This window comes from Eleutherodactylus coqui, chromosome 13, assembly GCF_035609145.1.
Source record: "Eleutherodactylus coqui strain aEleCoq1 chromosome 13, aEleCoq1.hap1, whole genome shotgun sequence".
Lineage (NCBI taxonomy): Eukaryota > Metazoa > Chordata > Amphibia > Anura > Eleutherodactylidae > Eleutherodactylus > Eleutherodactylus coqui.
The window spans coordinates 33252213-33271467 of NC_089849.1; the positions used below are offsets into that span (position 1 = coordinate 33252213).

A 19255-nucleotide genomic window follows, 5' to 3' on the forward strand; every position below is an offset into this window, starting at 1 on the left:
CCGTGAAATCTCCAGGCTCTTGGCTCTGTTTTGTAGCCAGGAGCAGGGAGATTTTAAATTATCCTGGCAATCCACAGCTTTTGCGCATGCGTCCGCCATTTTGGCGACGGGCGTGTGCGCAGAAGCTGGGGTAAGGTCCGCATATAAATCTGGGGGCCTTATGTACGTACTTTCATCCTCCCTCACGGATATGAAATGTACGCTTTTTAAACTTTTTTTACTTTTTTTTTTTTACTTTTTCACACTTTTTTTTTTACTTTACATGATCACTGTCATCCATTGGATGACAGTGATCATGTCCCCAGTGACATCCCTCTGCTCTTGGCTACACATGGCAGCCAGGAACACAGGGATTTTGAATTTCCCGGGGCTCGAGCCCCTCTGTGCACGCGCCCGATGTCAATCATCGGGCGTGCATGCGCAGAGGGGGACTTCGGGTCCCGGACCATCGGGACATCGGGGAGGACTTAGGTGAGTATTTTCACCTCCCCTCATGGATCCGATCCATGAGGGGAGGTGAAACTAGCACTTTTTTTTTACTTTTTAAACTTTTTCGCGATCGCCGCTATCCAATGGGGGCTCCCGGGCTTCTGCGCATGCGAGTGACGTAATCGTCTGGCGCGCATGCGCAGAAGGCCGCCGGCGGGTTCGGGAGGACTAGATCTCCGGGGGACACCGCCGACAAGCCAGGTGAGAATTTTCAGCTGCCCTGATGGATCCAATCCATCAGAGCAGCTGAATATCTATCTTTTGGGGCACTTTTATTAACTTTTTTGCGATCGGCGCTATCCATTGGATAGTGCCGATCGCAATGCCGGGGGGGGGGGGGGGGTTCCCGCAGCCCGGGATGACAGCTCCATGCTGTCGGCTATCTGCGGACACCGACAGCATGGAGCTGTCACGTCCACAGCCCGAGGGGCTTTATTCTCTGTAGGACGCATGTTTTTACGTCCTCAGAGAATAAAGCCCACTTCGGGAGGACGTAAAAAGGCTATGGGCTGGTCGTTAAGGGGTTAAGTTTCCTTTTGGGCAATCGCTCTTACAAGAGTGCCCCCACTCAGTGGAGGCGAACCCTGCTGTAACCCTAGAAAACCTTAAGACAACACTAGTGTCACATCTGTCTCCTGGGAAGAAGATAGGGAGAGATGTTAATCTGTGGTAGTTCACCTGGTGTTCCCTATCAATTCTGGGTCACGTTTGTGTGGGCCTGGTGCTCACTTGCCCACATGAACGTTACAACTAGAAGTAAAGTCTGATGACCCCGTTTACTACCTATACGGGAGAAATGCGTTAGGGTAGGATTTGGTGTACGTCTTAGGGATGTGTGGGGTTGCACAGTCAGTTAGGGTGATTTCAGTGTCTTTTATAGGGAGAGTGTGCCATCACAGCATCGCCTCCAATCTAGGCCGATTAGCCTTGCAACATCATCTACTTATGCACTACCAGAGTTTGAGTCAACAAACCATGAATACCCTTGACCTTAAGACTACAAGCACATTTTTTGTTTATTTTGTGTCTATATATTTGAGTAAATAATGTTTTTAAATATTTCTAAATGAAAGGTTTATACTTTTAATGGGGTATCATTTTGCAGTGGTAACAGTCAAAAAGAATTTTTTAAAATAACAAAAAAAATGTAAAAAGTAATAAAAATTCAACCCCCCCACACTTTTCAATTTAGCCAAATAAACTGCTCTGTCTCCCACCAAAGAGAAAAAGAAAAGATAGAAATATACAGGACTGGCCTATTCAAACACTTAATTTACCACTTTTACAAATAATACCGTATAAAACTTAAAAACAACGAAGCAGGAAAATAAAGAGAAAGAACAGAAAGAAAAAGAAGCAGAAATAAGAATAAAGAACAGAAGGGGGGTGGGGAGGGAAGGATAAAGATAACCGTCTCAGCCGCCATCAAACCATTGTCTATTGATACACAGCAAACCTGGCACAGGTTGGAGGTTCAGGGCGAGGGGATACTTCCATTAGAGACCCAATTAATCAAGGCTGGCGTATTACGGAAGCGGTTGCAGGTAGCCCAGAACAGTATAAATTTGTCACGCCTCAATTCATCCTTGGCACATAATTCTTCCATGTGTCGGATTGTATCAAAGGCCTCCAACCACATTGCTCTAGAGAGCTGGATTGTAGATTTCCCTTGTCTGGGGATCATCTGACGAACCGCCAGAATAAAAAGCCTCAGTAGTGATTTCTTGGCTTGTGCCAGTGAGCCTGAGAACATGGAAAAAAGTGCCAGCTCCGGGGTCAGCCAAACCTGGTCTTCGCTTACCCAGGAATAGAGGGCACCAACCTCCCTCCAGAAAGAAAAAAAAATTGGGGGGGACCACCAAATGTGGATCAAGGTACCTGTCTCCGACAGGCATCTCCAGCAGGTATCCGGATACTGGGGGAAGATTTTGACCAGCCTCTCCGAGGTCCTATACCATTTCTTCAATATTTTATAATTCAAAACCTGTAAATCTACTGGAAATATTGATTTTGTGTGTCAGGATATATGCTTTTTTCCAAAACTCCTATGAGGACGAGCTGCCGAGCTCCCTCCCCCATTCTCTCTCTACAACTCTTCCCCAATCTTTTGTATCCTCTCCCATCAAGAACCTGTATAATTCTGAGATTTTACTTTGGGATGTGGTCTTACAAACATAAAGGCTCTCAAAGGTTGTTAGGAGTGCACCAGCCCGACAGGCCCCACCAATGGATCTGATGTAGTGGCATAGTTGTAGATATTGATACCACGCCCTGGCTGGGGGCCTCCCAGCTCCGCATATTTCCCTCAACGTCTTAAGTCTCCCTTCCGTTATCATGTCACGTACCCTGGGGGTGCTCCCTCTTGATCCGTCACCAACATAGACACCACTGCCATTCCTCTGAAGAAAGTCAAAAGCTCAGGGTTTCACACCAACGGTGTCAACAGACCTCGTCTGGTAATCAGCCCTGTCCTAGTGGCCGGGCCCATCCAAGCTGAAAGTATATTTTCAATAAATGGGCATATTCCCAGGTTTCTATATTTCTCCTATCCCAGTATCCACAACAGACCTGTCCCTTTGTTAGGAGTCTAACCCTGTTCTATTGTTACCCACCTCTTCTGCTGTCCCCTGTGAAGTAAAGTTAGTATCCGTCACGTCAGGGTGGCTCTATAGTAGAGTAATGTTTGGGATACCCATCCCGCCTATCTCTTTTGGGCCTACAAGGGCCCTCCAGTTACGTCGAGGGCTGTTGCCCCCCCATATAAATCCCATTATGGTTTTTTTGATCTGAGTAAGGAAGGCCCCAGGGAGTCTGATAGGTATAGTTTTGAGAATATACAAAAACCAGGGGAGTACGTTCATTTTCACCATGCTAATCCTACCAAAGCAGGAGAGTGGCAAGGTCTGCCTTCTGTCAAAGTCCCTTTCGAGCCCTTCCAGCAGTGGCTTATAATTATTCTGAAGGAGGTTCTCTAAATCTGGGGTGATCATTACTCCTAGATATTTAATCCCCTCCTTCCATTTAAAGGGGAAATCTGATTTCATGGCTTCCTCCTCAGTGTTAGGGATATTGATGTTCAAGATCTCAGATTTGCTGAGGTTAATCTTGAAGTTTGAAAGCTGTTCAAATCTCAAACTCCTCTAGCATGTTGGGTAGAGCGAATCTGGTATTAAATAGGTAAATTAATAAGTCATCAGGATAGAGAGTTACTCTTTACTCTCCATCTGTAGAGTGTATGCCCTTTATATTGGTGTTTGCTCTCAAGGCGTTCACCAGGGTCTCCATTACTAGGATATATAGGAAGGGAGAGAGGGGGCAACCCTGCCTCATGCCATTTCTAATATTAATCTGGTGTGATAATCGCCCATTAACTCGCACCCACGCTGAAGGGTTATCGTAGAGTGCCATGATCCTCTCCAGGAATCTAGGGCCTAAACCTATTTGCTTGAGGGTGGCCTCTAAGAACCCCCAATCCACCCTATCAAACGCCTTTTCTGCGTCTATCGACATGAGGCATAGGGGGTCCCCAGATCTAGATGCCCTTGACATGCGTGCTAAAGTTCTGATGGCATTGTCCTCTGCCTCCCTTCCAGGGACAAGCCTACCTGGTCCATGTGAATCAGTGCTGGGATATATGACTGTATTGTGTAGAAGCAACCAAATAATCAAGTCCCGTAAGGGGACTAAAAGAACTAAAATTAAGTCAGAGCCCGGGCTGCGCAGCAGAGTCGGGGCCCGAGCCGCAGAGCTGTGTGAGTGGAATGTGCATGTGGCAGAGCTGTGTGGCACATTGTTCTACCAGAAACACTGGTACTATGATTTCCTAATAATTACTAGTATATACATATCAACGGCTTCGCCCATTATTTTTCATGAAAGTTGAGAAAAGTTTGCTCACCTAGCATATCAATACAACATATGTCCGTTTTTTCTTTAAATATATTACCTCGTCCTGGGTCATGTAAGCGTGGAATCGGTGGTTGCCGGATTGATATTGGTATCTGTGCTATATGTTCACCCAGAGTAAACTTCACTACAATCGAAATAGAAAGCAAGAACATAACGAAAAGTTTATGAAAAATGCTAGTAAAACTTCTTAATCAGATATTTGTATAATTTTGTTAATAAAAGGGATATGGATTCTCCCATTTCAGTTCAGTGTCTGGTGACCAATAGCCATTTCAGTCTGCGCCACCAGTGCCAAGAAGATGGCATATGGTAGTGCATATCAATATACTAGCTGATATACCCGGCTTCGCCCAAGTTAATTTGGTGCAGGTGTTTACATGTTGATCGCACTAAAAACTTTATGAAGTCGTAGTTACTTCAGAAGAACCGAGGAATATAATATGTATACACATAGAGGAGTGTTAGATTCTCCTCAGACTGCATGTACCGATGTCCCTTTGCAGAATGTGCCACCCATCCCACTCTCCTCACTTTTTACTCTTAAACGTAACGCCCCTTTTTATTAAAATTTACCCCAGACTGGGAGTTGCAGCCCCTTGTTAGCCTTAAAGGCATGCTCCATCCCTGCAATCCGTGGCCGCTTCCTTATGTACTTTACAGCCTTTCAGTATATGCACAGAGGTCAGTTACATTGTTCTCAGTATATATGCATAGAGGTCAGTTAAATTCTCCTCAGCATATATGCATAGAGGTCAGTTATATTCTCCTCAGTATATATACATAGAGATTAGGTAGATTCTCCCCAGTATATACACTTAGAGGTGAGGTAGATTCTCCTCAGTTTACAAATAATTTCCCTAGGCTTTATGGTTTCTGAGAAAAGAACTTACTCATGTAATGGCTTTTTACAGTTTTCTTGCTTAGAATTGAATATTGAAGTTGCAGCCCCTTTACTTTTCCTATTAGGACGTAAAAAATGTCCGTGGCAAATTTCATATTTGTGCGGTTCAGATGTGTGTTATTAGTTACATTACATAGGGCGTCACTTACTTTTGCACTTAGGAAAAGTAAAGGGGTCGCAACTTGATTGTTCAATTCTATTTGCGACCTAAAAGAATGCTCGTGACAAATTTCGCACTTGTACGACACCGGGAAGTTACATAACATAGGAGGTCACTGTCTTTTGCACTTAGCATTGAGTAATCGAGTTGTGACCCCTTTAATTTTTCTATGTAGGACCTAAAGAATGCTTGTGCCAGATTTCATGCTTTACGACACCGGGAAGTTAGAGAATTAGATTAGGTACATTACATAGGGGTGCATTTACTTTTGCACTTAGCATTGAAAAATCAAGATGCAACCCCTTTACTTTTCCCATTTAGGACCTACAGAATGGTTGTGCCAAATTTCACATGTGTACAACACCAGGAAGTTAAAGAATTAGTGGCGAGTCAGTGAGTGAGTGAGGGCTTTCGCCTATAATATATGTCACCACTTCTTCTTTAGTAATGTAAGTGACATTACTAGCTGTCCTCAGAAGTCCGAAGGATTTCCCTATTGCTATCTCACAAGTTCATCTCTTACTAAATCATCACCCTATGAAAAAGCCAAGTAGATAAAAATGTGTCAATCAGCTGTCTGTAAAGTGAACTAAATTGTAAATTTTTGAGTAACTTCTTACCAATATCCAGACTGTCGATGCTATATACTGTGCTTGTATAAGTGATAGACTTCAAAATGAGATTTAATACACTGATGTTGCTGGTAGATATAGTCAGATGTTTTTCTCCTTTGCCATGAACCTGACATTCAGAAGTACTAGATATATTTATTAGAAAGTCAAGGGTTCCCAAAGATGCTTTCAGAGATACCTGCAAGCAAGAGGAAGACAGATAAATAGTATAGATAGATGACAGGGTAGAGACTAGAGATGAGCGAGCGTACTCGCTAAGGCAAATTACTCAAGCAAGTATTGCCATTTTCGAGTACATGCTGCTCGTGCCAAAAGATTCGGGGGCCGGCAAGGGTGAGCGGTAAGTTGTAGGAGTGAGCATAGGGGAGCGGGAGGGAGAGAGATCTCCCTCCCCATTCCTCCCCACTCTTCCCCGCCGCATCTTTTGGCATGAGCGGGCATGTACTCGAAAAAGGCAATACTCGCTCGAGTAATTTGCCTTAGCGAATACACTCGCTCATTTCTAGTAGAGACAGACAGATACACACATATAGACAGACATTTAACACCCCTTCATTCTCAGGATTGGTGGAGGTCCATGAAGTCGGACCACCCCTGATCATAAAGCTATGGAACATCCAAGGGATACATGTGCCTGTGTAGTGTCCTGGATTAGGGTCACTACAGCACCCATGTGGCCGCTTCCTGTTTAAATGTGTTTATTACTTTAAGTGTTAAAAGTAATGTTTTGTGCTCATAATCTGCTTTTCCATTCACCGCTATGTCTTATTCACTGACAGATCCCCCATGCCCATTGGGTTTCCCATCACCTAGAAACAGCTTAGGGAAAGTGGTTAGTCAGGTAGCAGAAAGAGAAGAGCCTGTGATTGGGAAATCCCTTCCCACAGTGGCCCCAGTGGCAATGGTGACCGACCCCCCCCACAGTGGCCCCAGTGGCAATGGTGACCGACCCCCCCACAGTGGCCCCAGTGGCAATGGTGACCCCCCCCACAGTGGCCCCAGTGGCAATGGTGACCCCCCCCCACAGTGGCTCCAGTGGCAATGGTGACCCCCCCCCCACAGTGGCTCCAGTGGCAATGGTGACCCCCCCCCACAGTGGCTCCAGTGGCAATGGTGACCCCCCCCCCCCCCACAGTGGCTCCAGTGGCAATGGTGACCCCCCCCACAGTGGCTCTAGTGGCAATGGTGACCCCCCCCCCACAGTGGCTCCAGTGGCAATGGTGACCCCCCCCCACAGTGGCTCCAGTGGCAATGGTGACCCCCCCCCCCACAGTGGCTCCAGTGGCAATGGTGACCCCCCCCCCCCCACACAGTGGCTCCAGTGGCAATGGTGACCCCCCCCACACAGTGGCTCCAGTGGCAATGGTGACCCCCCCCCCACACAGTGGCTCCAGTGGCCCTCAGTGTTATTAACCCCACAGTAATAATATTAACCTCCTCCGTAATAATATTAATACAGCATTATTATTAACTACCTCAGTAATAATATTAACCCCACAGTAATAATAATATTAACCCCACAGTAATATTAACCCCGTCAGTAACAATATTAACTCCCTCAGTAATATTACCCCCGTCAGTAACAATAATAACTCCCTCAGTAATATTAACCATACAGTAATATTACCTTCATTAGTAACAATATTAACTCCCTTAGTAATATTAACCATATAGTAATATTAACCCTGTCAGTAACAATATTAACTCCCTCAGTAATATTAACCATACAGTAATAATATTAACCCCCTCAATAATATTAACCCCACAGTAGCCCCAGTAGTAACAGCCCCCCAACCCATATACTTACCTCCTCATTGTAGTCAGCGCCGCTACTCCTCTTCTCGGCGCTGATCCTGAGTGCACACTGACGTCAGTGTGTAAGCCTGAAACATTTCCTCCCTTGTCCTCCCCTGCAGAACCAAGGAGGAGAGGACTCAGGGGAGGAGGATCCCGGGTGCATACTGACATCAGAGTATACACCAGGATCAGCATCGCTGCGAGATTACCAGCGGGAAGCTGCAGCACCCCAGCTGATAATCACTACAGTGGAGAGCAGCTATCGGCATGCGTTCCATAGGTTCGCCACCACAGAACCCCTCCGTCGGAGACCCTGACTGTTGTTGTAAGTGGAGCCCTAAGGGCTCCACTGAGCACAGTTTGGAAACCGCTGCTCTAGAGCAATAGTAAAGGGGGAGGAGTCTAAGTCAGTCTAGTCAGGAGAGTGAGAGAAGGAAGAAGCAAGAACGGAGAAGCCAGTGCGGTGCGAAGGAGAAAGTATGAGTACCGAAAACGAGGATTGTTTGGAAGCAAGAGAGAGAAGGCAGGAGAGATATTGACTGTGGAAGGAAAGACAGAGAGAGGGAGAATTGACAGTCAGAAGAAGATAGATTCAAGGAAACCAAAGGAGATTTATATACAGTAAAATCAGAGTGAGAGTAACAGAAAGGAAAAGTAACGTATAAAGGAGTGTGCCCCTATATTGACAGTAACCATTCGCCAAAATAAAGTCTACAGATGTAAGATGCTGCACTTAAACTTCTAATCATCTACCTCAAAGAGGAAATAATGTTTCCTGTATGAAGAAACTGGAAGAAAGTCTCTGTCTCTGGAAAATAAACCATATTTTTTGTTTTACTGTTTAACCCACCATAGCTAACATCTGCACTGAGGTACCACACTACACTTTAGGGGAACATGCCTGCATTCTCAAGAAAGTTTTCTTTTATGTTATTTTATTTTCTCCTTTTATTATAAATAGGTTTCGGCCTACATATGGACTGATGTCTCGAACTTGACAACGTTACCACCGTACACTGCCCGACTAACTGGATCATCATTCACACTGCGGCATTCCCCAGCAGGCACAGTTCATGAGAGGGGAAATAGCAGAGCCACAGCCCCTCCCATCGCTCACACCCGAACCCCTCCGTGGTACTGCCTGCCTATCTGGGTCGCCACACCTGTATGCTTGGATAACAGACTGGCCCTGACACAATAGATAGATAGATATTAATTAGATACAGTTTGTCCTGGTGTTTGATGATTTGGCATACTGTACCATGTATTTTGGGAGATTTGCAATAATCCGAAGTCCTTAATTAAAAAAAGGAAAAGAGAGTTAAATGAGATTCTATATAACTATGAATCATTTAATCTTTATATTGCATCATTTTATATCATTAAAGGAGCTATTACACAAGTGGTAGCCGATGCTTTCTCGACAATTGCAGTGTGGCACCTATGAACACACGTGCTGCCCAGCAATTAGCATCGTTAACGAGCTATAATAGTGCTAATTGCAAATTGGCACCCGCTCTGTCGGGAAAACGTGAGTGCAAGTGGCTTCTGCCAGCGCTCGTGTAATAGCGCCCTTACGAAAGTATAATCCAAAAGGATGAATACAGGCGCGTTACAAGTATATCACTTTAGGTATCTTGTACTGACCCTGAATTACACCATATATTATAACCTGATGTATCATAATTTATATTAAATTATCTCACCTGGCAGGTTAATTGTGTTGAGCGGCATCACTTGGACTCCATATATAGGGTACCCTAACGGAGAATTTGGAGGAGTTATTAAAATGTTTTCAGTGTGTTCCCTGTGAGGAAAGCACATATAGAGGTATCAATATTAATAGGGTTTTACCATAAAATCAACACATGTCCCTGTTTACCCATAAGAAAGGTGGAAGTCTGTCAGTTGGGACCCCAAAAGTGTCAAGAAAAGATTAGTTCCAGCAGTTATTATGTAATGCTTGCTGATTTGGGAAGCATTGATCCTTCTAAACTGTGCACTTCCAAATTCCGCAGGCAGGTGGTGCTGTGATTGGGCTGACTAATCCTCATTAACCCCTTAGTGACAAAGCCCGTTTGCACCTTAGTGACAGAGCCAAATGTTGGAAATCTGACGCGTCACTTTAACATAGATTGGTATCTTTTCTCCTTAGGGAGAGCACCTAGACGGTGAGCGCGAGGAGACTCAAATGGCCATGCATACTCCTCTGGGTAATATGCAAATAAGGGAGATGGAATAATACCTCCACAATGCCACCTATTGGAAGGCAGCATTCCTTCAATTCAAAGTCAGACTCTTTATACAAGCCTTGTAATAATGACTGCGAATTAAAAGCAAAGCCAGACTCCATGTACATACAGCTGTTTCAGGGGTTTTGCCCTTTAGTGTACAATAGGAGTCTGGCTTTGCTAGTGAGAGGTCTGACTCCTACTGTACACTGATGAAGGGCAAACACCCTGAAACAGCTGTCTGTGCATGGAGTCTGGCTTTGCTTTTAATTCCCAGTCATTGCTACAAGACTTTGACTTGAAGGGATGCTGTCTTCCAATAGGTGGCATTGTAGAGGTATTATTCCATCTCCCTTATTTGCACTTTAACATAGAATAACTCCGTAAGGGTTTTGCATATCCAAGTGATTCTGACAAAGTTTTTTTGCCACATATTGTACTGCATTTTGGAGGTAAAAATAGAGCGATAGAAATTATGTAGATTTATTAAAAGCGACAAAATTGAGAAGATATTGCAATTGAAAGTGTGAAACAATACATTTTTCAAAATCTCAAATATGTGCAAACATACTGTACAAATTATTGATAAGATATATATTTCCATCTGTTTAGTTTATTCTGGACGCACATTTGGAATTTTTAATTTTTTTTTTAACCATTTAGGAGACATACAAATTTAACATTGATTATCAACATTTTGAGGAACAGTTTGCTTTCCTACACCAAGCAAAGATTGCAAAGGCTCATAGGTGTCAGAATAAAAGATACCCCCACAAATGACCCCATTCTAAAAACTACACCTTTTAAACTATTCACTGAGGGGTGTCATGAGTTTTTTTACCCCACATTTTTTTCCCAGGAATTAATGCAATTTAGAGGAGAAAAAAAAATAAAATGTCATATATTTTTGCAAAAATGTCATTTTATAGCCATGTTTTTTTCTATAGTGCACATGAAAATGAGGATTTACACACCAAAATGCATAACCCTGTTTGTCCTGTGTTCAGAAACATACCCATTGTGGCCCTAATTTTATGTCTGTATGCACAAGAAAGTCCAAACTGAAAGTCGCAGCCGGTGGCTTTCCGAACAGACATTTTGCTTGACGGTGATTTACAAGTACGTCCCATTGACCACTTGTAGAGCCAAAACGATGGAGAACACTCACAAATGACTGCTTGTAAATTACATATTACAGGTAGCAATCTGAATAATGCCGGTTTCACACGGCCAGATGTAGGATCCCAGCTGCAAGCCCGGCCATGGTGCTGCATACGGCCGCCTAATGTACTGCGCATAACCGTGTGCTCACACAGCCAGTCATGCGCAGTACACCTTTTTTTGTTTGTATTTCCCGCACCGTCGCGGGTACCCGCAGCCCATACACAATGTAGTTGCGTATGAACTGTGGATATATCCACGTCCATGGAGCACAATGTTGCGGATATCTGCGGTAAAATAGTACATGTTGTGTTGTTTTGTGTGAGTGGATTATGTAATTCCAACCCACTAATATGAGCAGGATTGTGTAATCCAGTGGATTTGATTGATCCACGTATTACCGCAGATCAGACGCATGTGGAATCCGTAAATCCTATCCGGTCGTGTGAGAGTGTGAGAATGCTGCCTTCCAATAGGTGACACTGTGAAGGCATTATTCCATCTCCCTTATTTGCATATTACCCAGAGGACCATGAATGGTCTTTCGGATCTCCTCACTCACTGTCTTGGTGCTTTCCCTAAGGAGAAAGGATGGCGTTTAGAGATGAGCGAGCACACTCATCCGAGCTTGATGCTTGTTCGAGTATTAGGGTTCTTGAGATGCTCGTTACTCGAGACGAACACCAAGTGGTACTCGAGTCAATTGCATTTCTTTCCCTGCATGTTTAGTGCCATTTTCTAGCCAATAAACATGCGGGGAAGGCATTACCACTTCCTGCTGTGACGTGCCAGCCCTATCCGACCCCACAGTAGTGAGTGGCTGAGCCGATCAGGTGACCGCCGAGTTCTTAAACTGGTCCCGCCTCAGGCGCATGCTGGCAGAGGTTAGGGATAGTGCTGCTGCTGATATGGGGACAGTGTTAGAGTAGGATCCTGTCGTCAAGAACCTCAACGGTCCTTCTAGGGCTACTCCACATCGTGTGCATTACTGTTGTTGCTGGCTGGAAGCAGTAGTGCACCAAATTTCTTTTTTAATCATCTCGGGCTGTGCAGGCCATTTCAACTATAGCGTTCTCAGCCTGCAGTGCATAGCGCAGAGTTTAGGGACAGAGCTGCTTTGCTTCTATAGGGAAAGTTATACAGTCCCGATCCTCCGTACAATAACCCCAACGGTCCTTCTTAGGGCTACATCTGACCGTGTGCTTTACAGTTGGGGCTGGCTGAGAGCAGTAGTGCATCAACTTTTGTATTACGCATATAGGCCTGTTCCCAGCCTTTCCGTAATAGCGTTCTCAGCCTGCAGTGCCGTACAACCAGCTCTCACTGTGAAAATGCATTCTAACATTTCCCAGCCTACTGCAAACTACTTCAGTTATACCGTTCTGTGTCTGCAGTGCACTAGACAGAGGTCTCACCGCTAAACAGTACTGTAATCTTTCCTGGGCCACTGCAAAGTATTTCTGCTCAGCCACCGTGCAGAGCGTCTCACAATACCCTTTCCTTGGTGGGGTTGAGATAGCCGCAGTTACCAACACTATGCACTGGCTTTAGAGTCTTCTCCCACTCCATACAGCCTCTATTATCTAAAAGTCTCTGTGAGCGGTAAATTACCCCTAGGTATCAGCGCAAGACAGTGGGTTAATTTTTTCAAGCCACAGCATAGAGCCTCCGCTATCTACAAGTCTCTGTGTGCGGTGAATTAGCCACAGTTGTCAGTGCTGTACAGTGGGGTAATTTCTTTGGGCCCTGCTCTATTCTTAATCCGCCATGATAAGGAGTAGGGGTAAGGGTCGAGGACGCAGACGTGGGTTTCCAAGTGAGGGTGTGGGCACAGGCCGAATTCCTGGTCGTGGTGAATCACAGCCGGCTACTGAGGGATTAGGAGAGAGCCAAGTTTCTGGGCTCCCCAGCTTCATATCACAATTTACGGGTCCGCGTCGTAGACCTTTACGACAAGCAGAGCAGTGCGGGTAGATCCTGTCATGGATGGCAGAAAACGCGTTCAGCAATGTATTGACCACCCAGTCTTCTACGCAGTCCACTACTCCCGGCCTAGGGACTGCAACTCTGAATCCTCTGGCTGCTCCTCCCAGCCTCCTCACTCCATGAAAATAACATATTCTGAGCAGGCAGACTCCCAGGAACTGTTCTCAGGTCCCTGCCATGAGTGGGAAAAAATGGTTCCTCTCTTACCTGAGGAGTTTGTCGTGACCGATGCTCAACCTTTGGAAAGTTCCCGGAGTCCGGGTGATGAGGCTGGGGATTTCCGTCAACTGTCTCAAGAGCTTTTTGTAAATGAGGATGATGAGACACAGTTGTCTGTCAGTGAGGTAGTAGTAAGGGCAGTAAGTCTGAGGGAGGAGCGCACAGAGAATTCGGAGGAAGAGCAGCTGGACGATGAGGTGACTGACCCCCCTGGTTTGCTAAGCATACTGAGGACAGGGCTTCAGAGGGGGAGGCAAGTGCAGCAGCAGGACAGGTTGGAAGAGGCAGTGGAGTGGCCAGGGGTAGAGGCAAGGCCAGAGCAAAGAATCCCCCAACTGTTTCCCAAAGCACACCCTCGCTGCAAGAGGTCTAGGTGTTTAAAGGTGTGGATGTTTTTTAGTGAGAGCGCGGATGACCGACGAACTGTGGTGTGCAACCTGTGTCGCACCAAGATCATCCGGGGAGCCACCACTACCAGCCTCACTACCACCACCATGCGCAGGCATATGATGGCCAAGCACCCCACAAGGTGGGACGAAGGCCATTCACCGCCTCCGGGTCACACCACTGCCTCTTCCCGTACCACAACCTGGCACATATATCCAATCCCCTCCCAGGACACAGGCACGAGCGCCTCCCGGCCTGCACCCACACCCTCACCTCCAACTTCCTCCACTCCATCCAGCAATGTCTCTCAGCTCAGCGTTCAGCTGTTGCTAACACAAGTGTTGGAGCGAAAGCGCAAATACGCCGCCACCCACCTGCATGCACAAGCTTTAAACGTGCAGATTGCCAAATTAATCAGCCTTGAGATGTTGCCGTACAGGCTTGTGGAAACCGAGGCTTTCAAAAATATGATGGTGACGGCGGTCCCGCGCTACTCGGTCCCCAGTCGCCACTATTTTATTCGGTGTGCCGTCGCAGCCCTACACCAGCACATCTCCTGCAACATAAATCTTGCCCTCACCAATGCGGTTAGTGGGAAGGTCCACTTAATTACGGACACGTGGACAAGTACTGGCGGGCAGGGCCACTATATCTCCCTGACGGCACATTGGGTGAACTTGGTGGAGGCTGGGACCATGTCAGAGCCTGGGACCACTCACATCCTACCCACACCCAGAATAGTGGGTCCAACCTCGGTGCTGGTATCTGCGGTGTTTTATGCCATCTCCTTCAAACCCTCCCCCTCCTCCTCCTCCTCTGCCATGTCTACCTCTCAATTAAGAAGTGCGAGCACGCCGCCAGCAGTCGCTAGCGCGCGGCGCAGCATCACAGCAGTGGGCAAGAGTCAGCAAGCCGTGCTGAAACTGATCAGTTTAGGTGACAAGAGGCACACGGCCCCCGAGCTGTTGCAGGGTCTGACAGAGCAGACCGACCTCTGGCTTTCGCCGCTGAGCCTCCAACCGGGCATGGTCGTGTGTGACAACTGCCATAACCTGGTGGGGGATCTGCAGCTGGGCAGCCTCACACACGTGCCATGCCTGGCCCACATATTCAATCTGGGGTTCAGTGGTTTCTGAAAAACTACCCCCACTTGTCTGATCTGCTCGGCAAGTTGCGCCGCGTCTGCGCACATTTTCACAAGTCCACCACGGACGCTGCCACCCTGAGGACCCTGCAACGTCAATTTCAGCTGCCAAAGCACCAACTGCTGTGCGACGTGCCCACATGCTGGAATTCTACGCTGCACATGTTGGCCAGGCTGTACGAGCAGCGTAGAGCAATAGTTGAATACCAGCTGTAATGTGGGCGGCGGAGTGGTAGTGAGCCTCCACAATTCTTTACTGAAGAGTGGGCATGGATGGGAGATATCTGCCAGGCCCTCGGAAACTTTGAGGAGTCTACCCAGATGGTGAGCGGCGATGCGGCAATCATTAGCCTTACCATCCCGCTGCTTTGCCTGCTTAGAAGTTCGCTGCTAAGCATAAATGCTGACATTTTGCGGTTGGAACAGGAGACGGGGGATGACAGTATGTCGCTTGATAGCCAGACCACCCTCATGTCTATATTTCAGTGTGTTTTGGAGGAGGAGGTGGGGGAGGAGCACAGGAGGAAGAGACAGCTGGCCACACTGCAGAGGGTACCCATGCTGCTTGCCTCTCATTTGTTCAGCATGTATGGGCTGAAGAGGAGGAGGATCCTGAAAGTCATCTTCCTAGTGAGGACACCGATGTGTTGCGTACTGGGACCCTGGCACACATGGCTGACTTCATGTTAGGCTGCCTTTCCCATGACCCTCACGTTAGACGCATTCTGGACAACACGGATTACTGGGTGTACACCCTTCTCGGCCCATGGTATAAGGAGAACCTTTCCACTCTCATTCCCGAAGAGGTACGAGAGTGATGCAATACCACAGTGCCCTGGTGGAAAAAGTGATGCTAAAGTTCCCATCTGACAGAGCTAGTGGCAGAATGTGCTGTTCCGAGGGCCAAGTAGCAGGGGAGGTGCGGGGATCAGGCAGCATGTCCAGTGCAGGCAGGGGAACACTCTCCAAGGTCTTTGCCAGCTTTATGGCTCCTCAGCAAGGCTGTGTCACCACTCCCCAGTCAAGGCTGAGTCGGACGGAGCACTGTAAAAAGATGGTGAGGGAGTACGTAGCCGATCGTACCACCATCCTCCGTGATGCCTCTGCTCCATACAACTATTGGGTGTCAAAGCTGGACACATGGCACGAACTCGCGCTGTACGCCCTGGAGGTGCTGGCCTGCCCTGCCGCTAGCGTCTTGTCAGAGAGGGTGTTTAGTGTAGCTGGGGGAATCATCACGGATAAGCGTACCCGCCTGTCAACTGACAGCACCGACATGGTTACCCTCATAAAGATGAGCAAAGGCTGGATTTCCCCAGACTTCTCTTTCCGGTGGAAAGCAGCGGATCCTAAAGAATCTTTTCGCTGGAACAGGAGAAAATGCATGTTCTATCACCCCAAAAAAGGGGAGAAAAAGCTTTGTGTATCCCTCTCGGATATTATTACTCCTCCCCTTCCTCCTAAAACAGCATGTCATCACGCTGAACTGCCAATTTCTATGAGGCCCAAAATGCTCTGTTTAAAACTTTTAAAAGTTTTATCAGTTTTTAAAATTTTAAAAGTTAAACTTAAAACCAATTTTTGCTGAGGGCTACCTCCAGGCTCTGTTACAAATTAACCAATAACGAGCTGTATCTTCAAAAAATGTTTGTGGCTTTCACCTGCCCTCGCAGTTGAGCAATTTTTCAGGGGTACACTTGTACTCTTGGTACACCAATTTTTCAAGCCATTGCCAATACTGTTAGCAAAGTAATTTTTCCAGGCTTTGCCTATACTCTTAGTAAACAAATTTTTACAGGTGTTTGCCTATACTCTTGGTACACCAATGTTACTGGGGTCTGCCTATACTTTTGCTACAAAAATGTTACTGGGGTCTGCCTATACTTTTGCTACAGAAATGTTACTGGGGTCTGCCTATACTTTTGCTACAGAAATGTTACTGGGGTCTGCCTATACTTTTGCTACAGAAATGTTACTGGGTCTGGCTATACCTTTTCTACTGAATGGTTTGAGGGGTCCACCTATACTCTTGCTACAGAAATGTTACTGGGGTCCACCTATACTCTTGCTACAGAAATGTTACAGGGGTCTGCCTATGCTGTGGTTGCACAAAGACTTCCCATCGCGGGGTTTTACCTATCTGGTACAAATACACTGACTGGCTTGGGCAGAAATGTGGGCCGGGGCCAAGGTCCTTGGCGGGATGAAACTCTGCCATGTTTGGGCACTCTGATTTCTTCCTGTGTAATACCATTTTTGTGCACCGGCAGCATAGGCGAGCCCAAGGAACTCAAAGACTTCCTGTTGCGGTGTTAAGCTATCTGACACCTACACAGAATGAATAGTGTGGGGACACATGGATTTCCCATTGCTATATAACTCGTGGAATCTTGGGTCACACAAGGTGGAGGCTGGGACCGAGCCTAACCCTGGGCCCGCTCACGTGCTTCCCACACAGAGAATTGCTGCATTGTGGAGATGTGTAGAAGTGCTGGCAACTGAGTCCCCGTTATGCCCACGTTTGCGGCTCTTGACAATTTTGTGACAGAGGTGGCACTGGATTGGAATGATGATCGTAAGTCAATTTATCATCAATTCTCAACAGCATTGTGGGCTATCGCTCACACTTTCAAAGAGGGTCGCTGCCTAGCCCTGCCAACCCTCTGCAGTGTGTGCCTCCGATTCCTCCTCATCCATTACGCACCTCTAAATAGAGATGAGGCCGGTGTGGCTATGAAGCGAGTGTGTGGCATGAGGGCAGCTAAGCGCTGCGCAGGGAAAATTTTGGGTGCCCTGTGGACGCAGGGTCATGTGCGGGAGGGAAGGGGGGTGGACAGCAATGCTAGCATGTAACCCAGGAGAAGAGGCAGTGGTGTCACCCACAGGCAGTGATTGTCCTTGGTTGCAGGTAGTGTGGTGCTTAGCTAAGATGAGCCAGCACGTGTACCTTGTTAATGAGGGTTTGTCCGAAGTAAATTGTTAGGGGGGTGATGCCAGACTCTTGCCCTCATTTTGGCTTAATAGTGGGACCTGGGAGCCTCAGATGCAGCCATGCATGCTGCCTCTGCCCTTCCCTATCCGTTTCTGTGGTGTTTCCATGACTTTCTGATGTTTTCTGGTGTTTGACAAGTCATCACCTATGCAGAGCATCGGTCCCATACAAAAATGCTCGAGTCGCCCATTGACTTCAATGGGGTTCGTTACACGGAACGAGCTCTCAAGCATTACGAAAAGTTCGACTCGAGCAACGAGCACCCGAGTATTTTGGTGCTCGCTCATCTCTAATGGCGTTTCTGGCCCCCTTATCCTGCCCTTCACTAGCAAAGACAGACTCCTACTGTACATTGATGAAGGGCAAATACCCTGAAACATTGGTCTGTGTATGGAGTGTAGCTTTGCTTTTATTTCCCCGTCATTGTTACAAGGCTTGTATAAAGAGTCTGGCTTTGGCTTGAAGGAATGCTGAAAGCCAATAGGGGGCATTGTGAAGGTATTATTTCATTTCCCTTATTTGCATATTACCCAGAGGAGCATAAATAGCCTTTTGGCTCTCCTCACTCATGATCTGGGTGCTCTCCCTAAGGAGAAAAGACAGTGTAAATGTGTTTGTGACTCTATGAAGGTACAGTGTGAAATAAACGTGTCTGACACCATGGGGAGCGCTCTGGGAGGCACCTGCGTGCGCCACCATGGGGAGCGCTCCGGGGGGCACCTGCGTGCGACACCATGGGGAGCGCTCCGGGGGGCACCTGCGTGCGACACCATGGGGAGCGCTCCGGGGGGCACCTGCGTGCGACACCATGGGGAGCGCTCCGGGGGGCACCTGCGTGCGACACCATGGGGAGCGCTCCGGGGGGCACCTGCGTGCGACACCATGGGGAGCGCTCCGGGGGGCACCTGCGTGCGACACCATGGGGAGCGCTCCGGGGGGCACCTGCGTGCGACACCATGGGGAGCGCTCCGGGGGGCACCTGCGTGCGACACCATGGGGAGCACCTGCGTGTGACATCATGAGGAGCGCTCTGGGGGGCACCTGCGTGTGACATCATGAGGAGCGCTCTGGGGGGCACCTGCGTGTGACACCATGAGGAGCGCTCTGGGAGGCACCTGCGTGTGACACCATGAGGAGCGCTCTGGGAGGCACCTGCGTGTGACACCATGAGCAACGCTCTGGGAGGCACCTGCGTGTGACACCATGAGCAACGCTCTGGGAGGCACCTGCGTGTGACACCTTGGGGA

At 47.5% G+C, this 19255-nt stretch overlaps 1 protein-coding gene across 2 annotated transcripts in view; it reads right to left on the reverse strand.

Annotated features, from left to right (window-relative positions):
• LOC136588596 (beta-1,4 N-acetylgalactosaminyltransferase 2-like) overlaps positions 1-19255 on the reverse strand; it is a 49163-nt gene that overhangs the window by 10959 nt on the left and 18949 nt on the right. Inside the window, exons 3-6 of one of the 2 annotated variants that reach the window (XM_066587945.1) lie at positions 9595-9695; positions 9150-9184; positions 6080-6269; positions 4436-4522 (exon numbers count right to left, since the gene is read on the reverse strand). In XM_066587945.1, the coding sequence (XP_066444042.1) occupies positions 4436-4522; positions 6080-6269; positions 9150-9184; positions 9595-9695 (413 nt within the window). The remainder of the gene's footprint in view (positions 1-4435; positions 4523-6079; positions 6270-9149; positions 9185-9594; positions 9696-19255) is intronic. The other variant, XM_066587946.1, reaches the window with a different exon arrangement.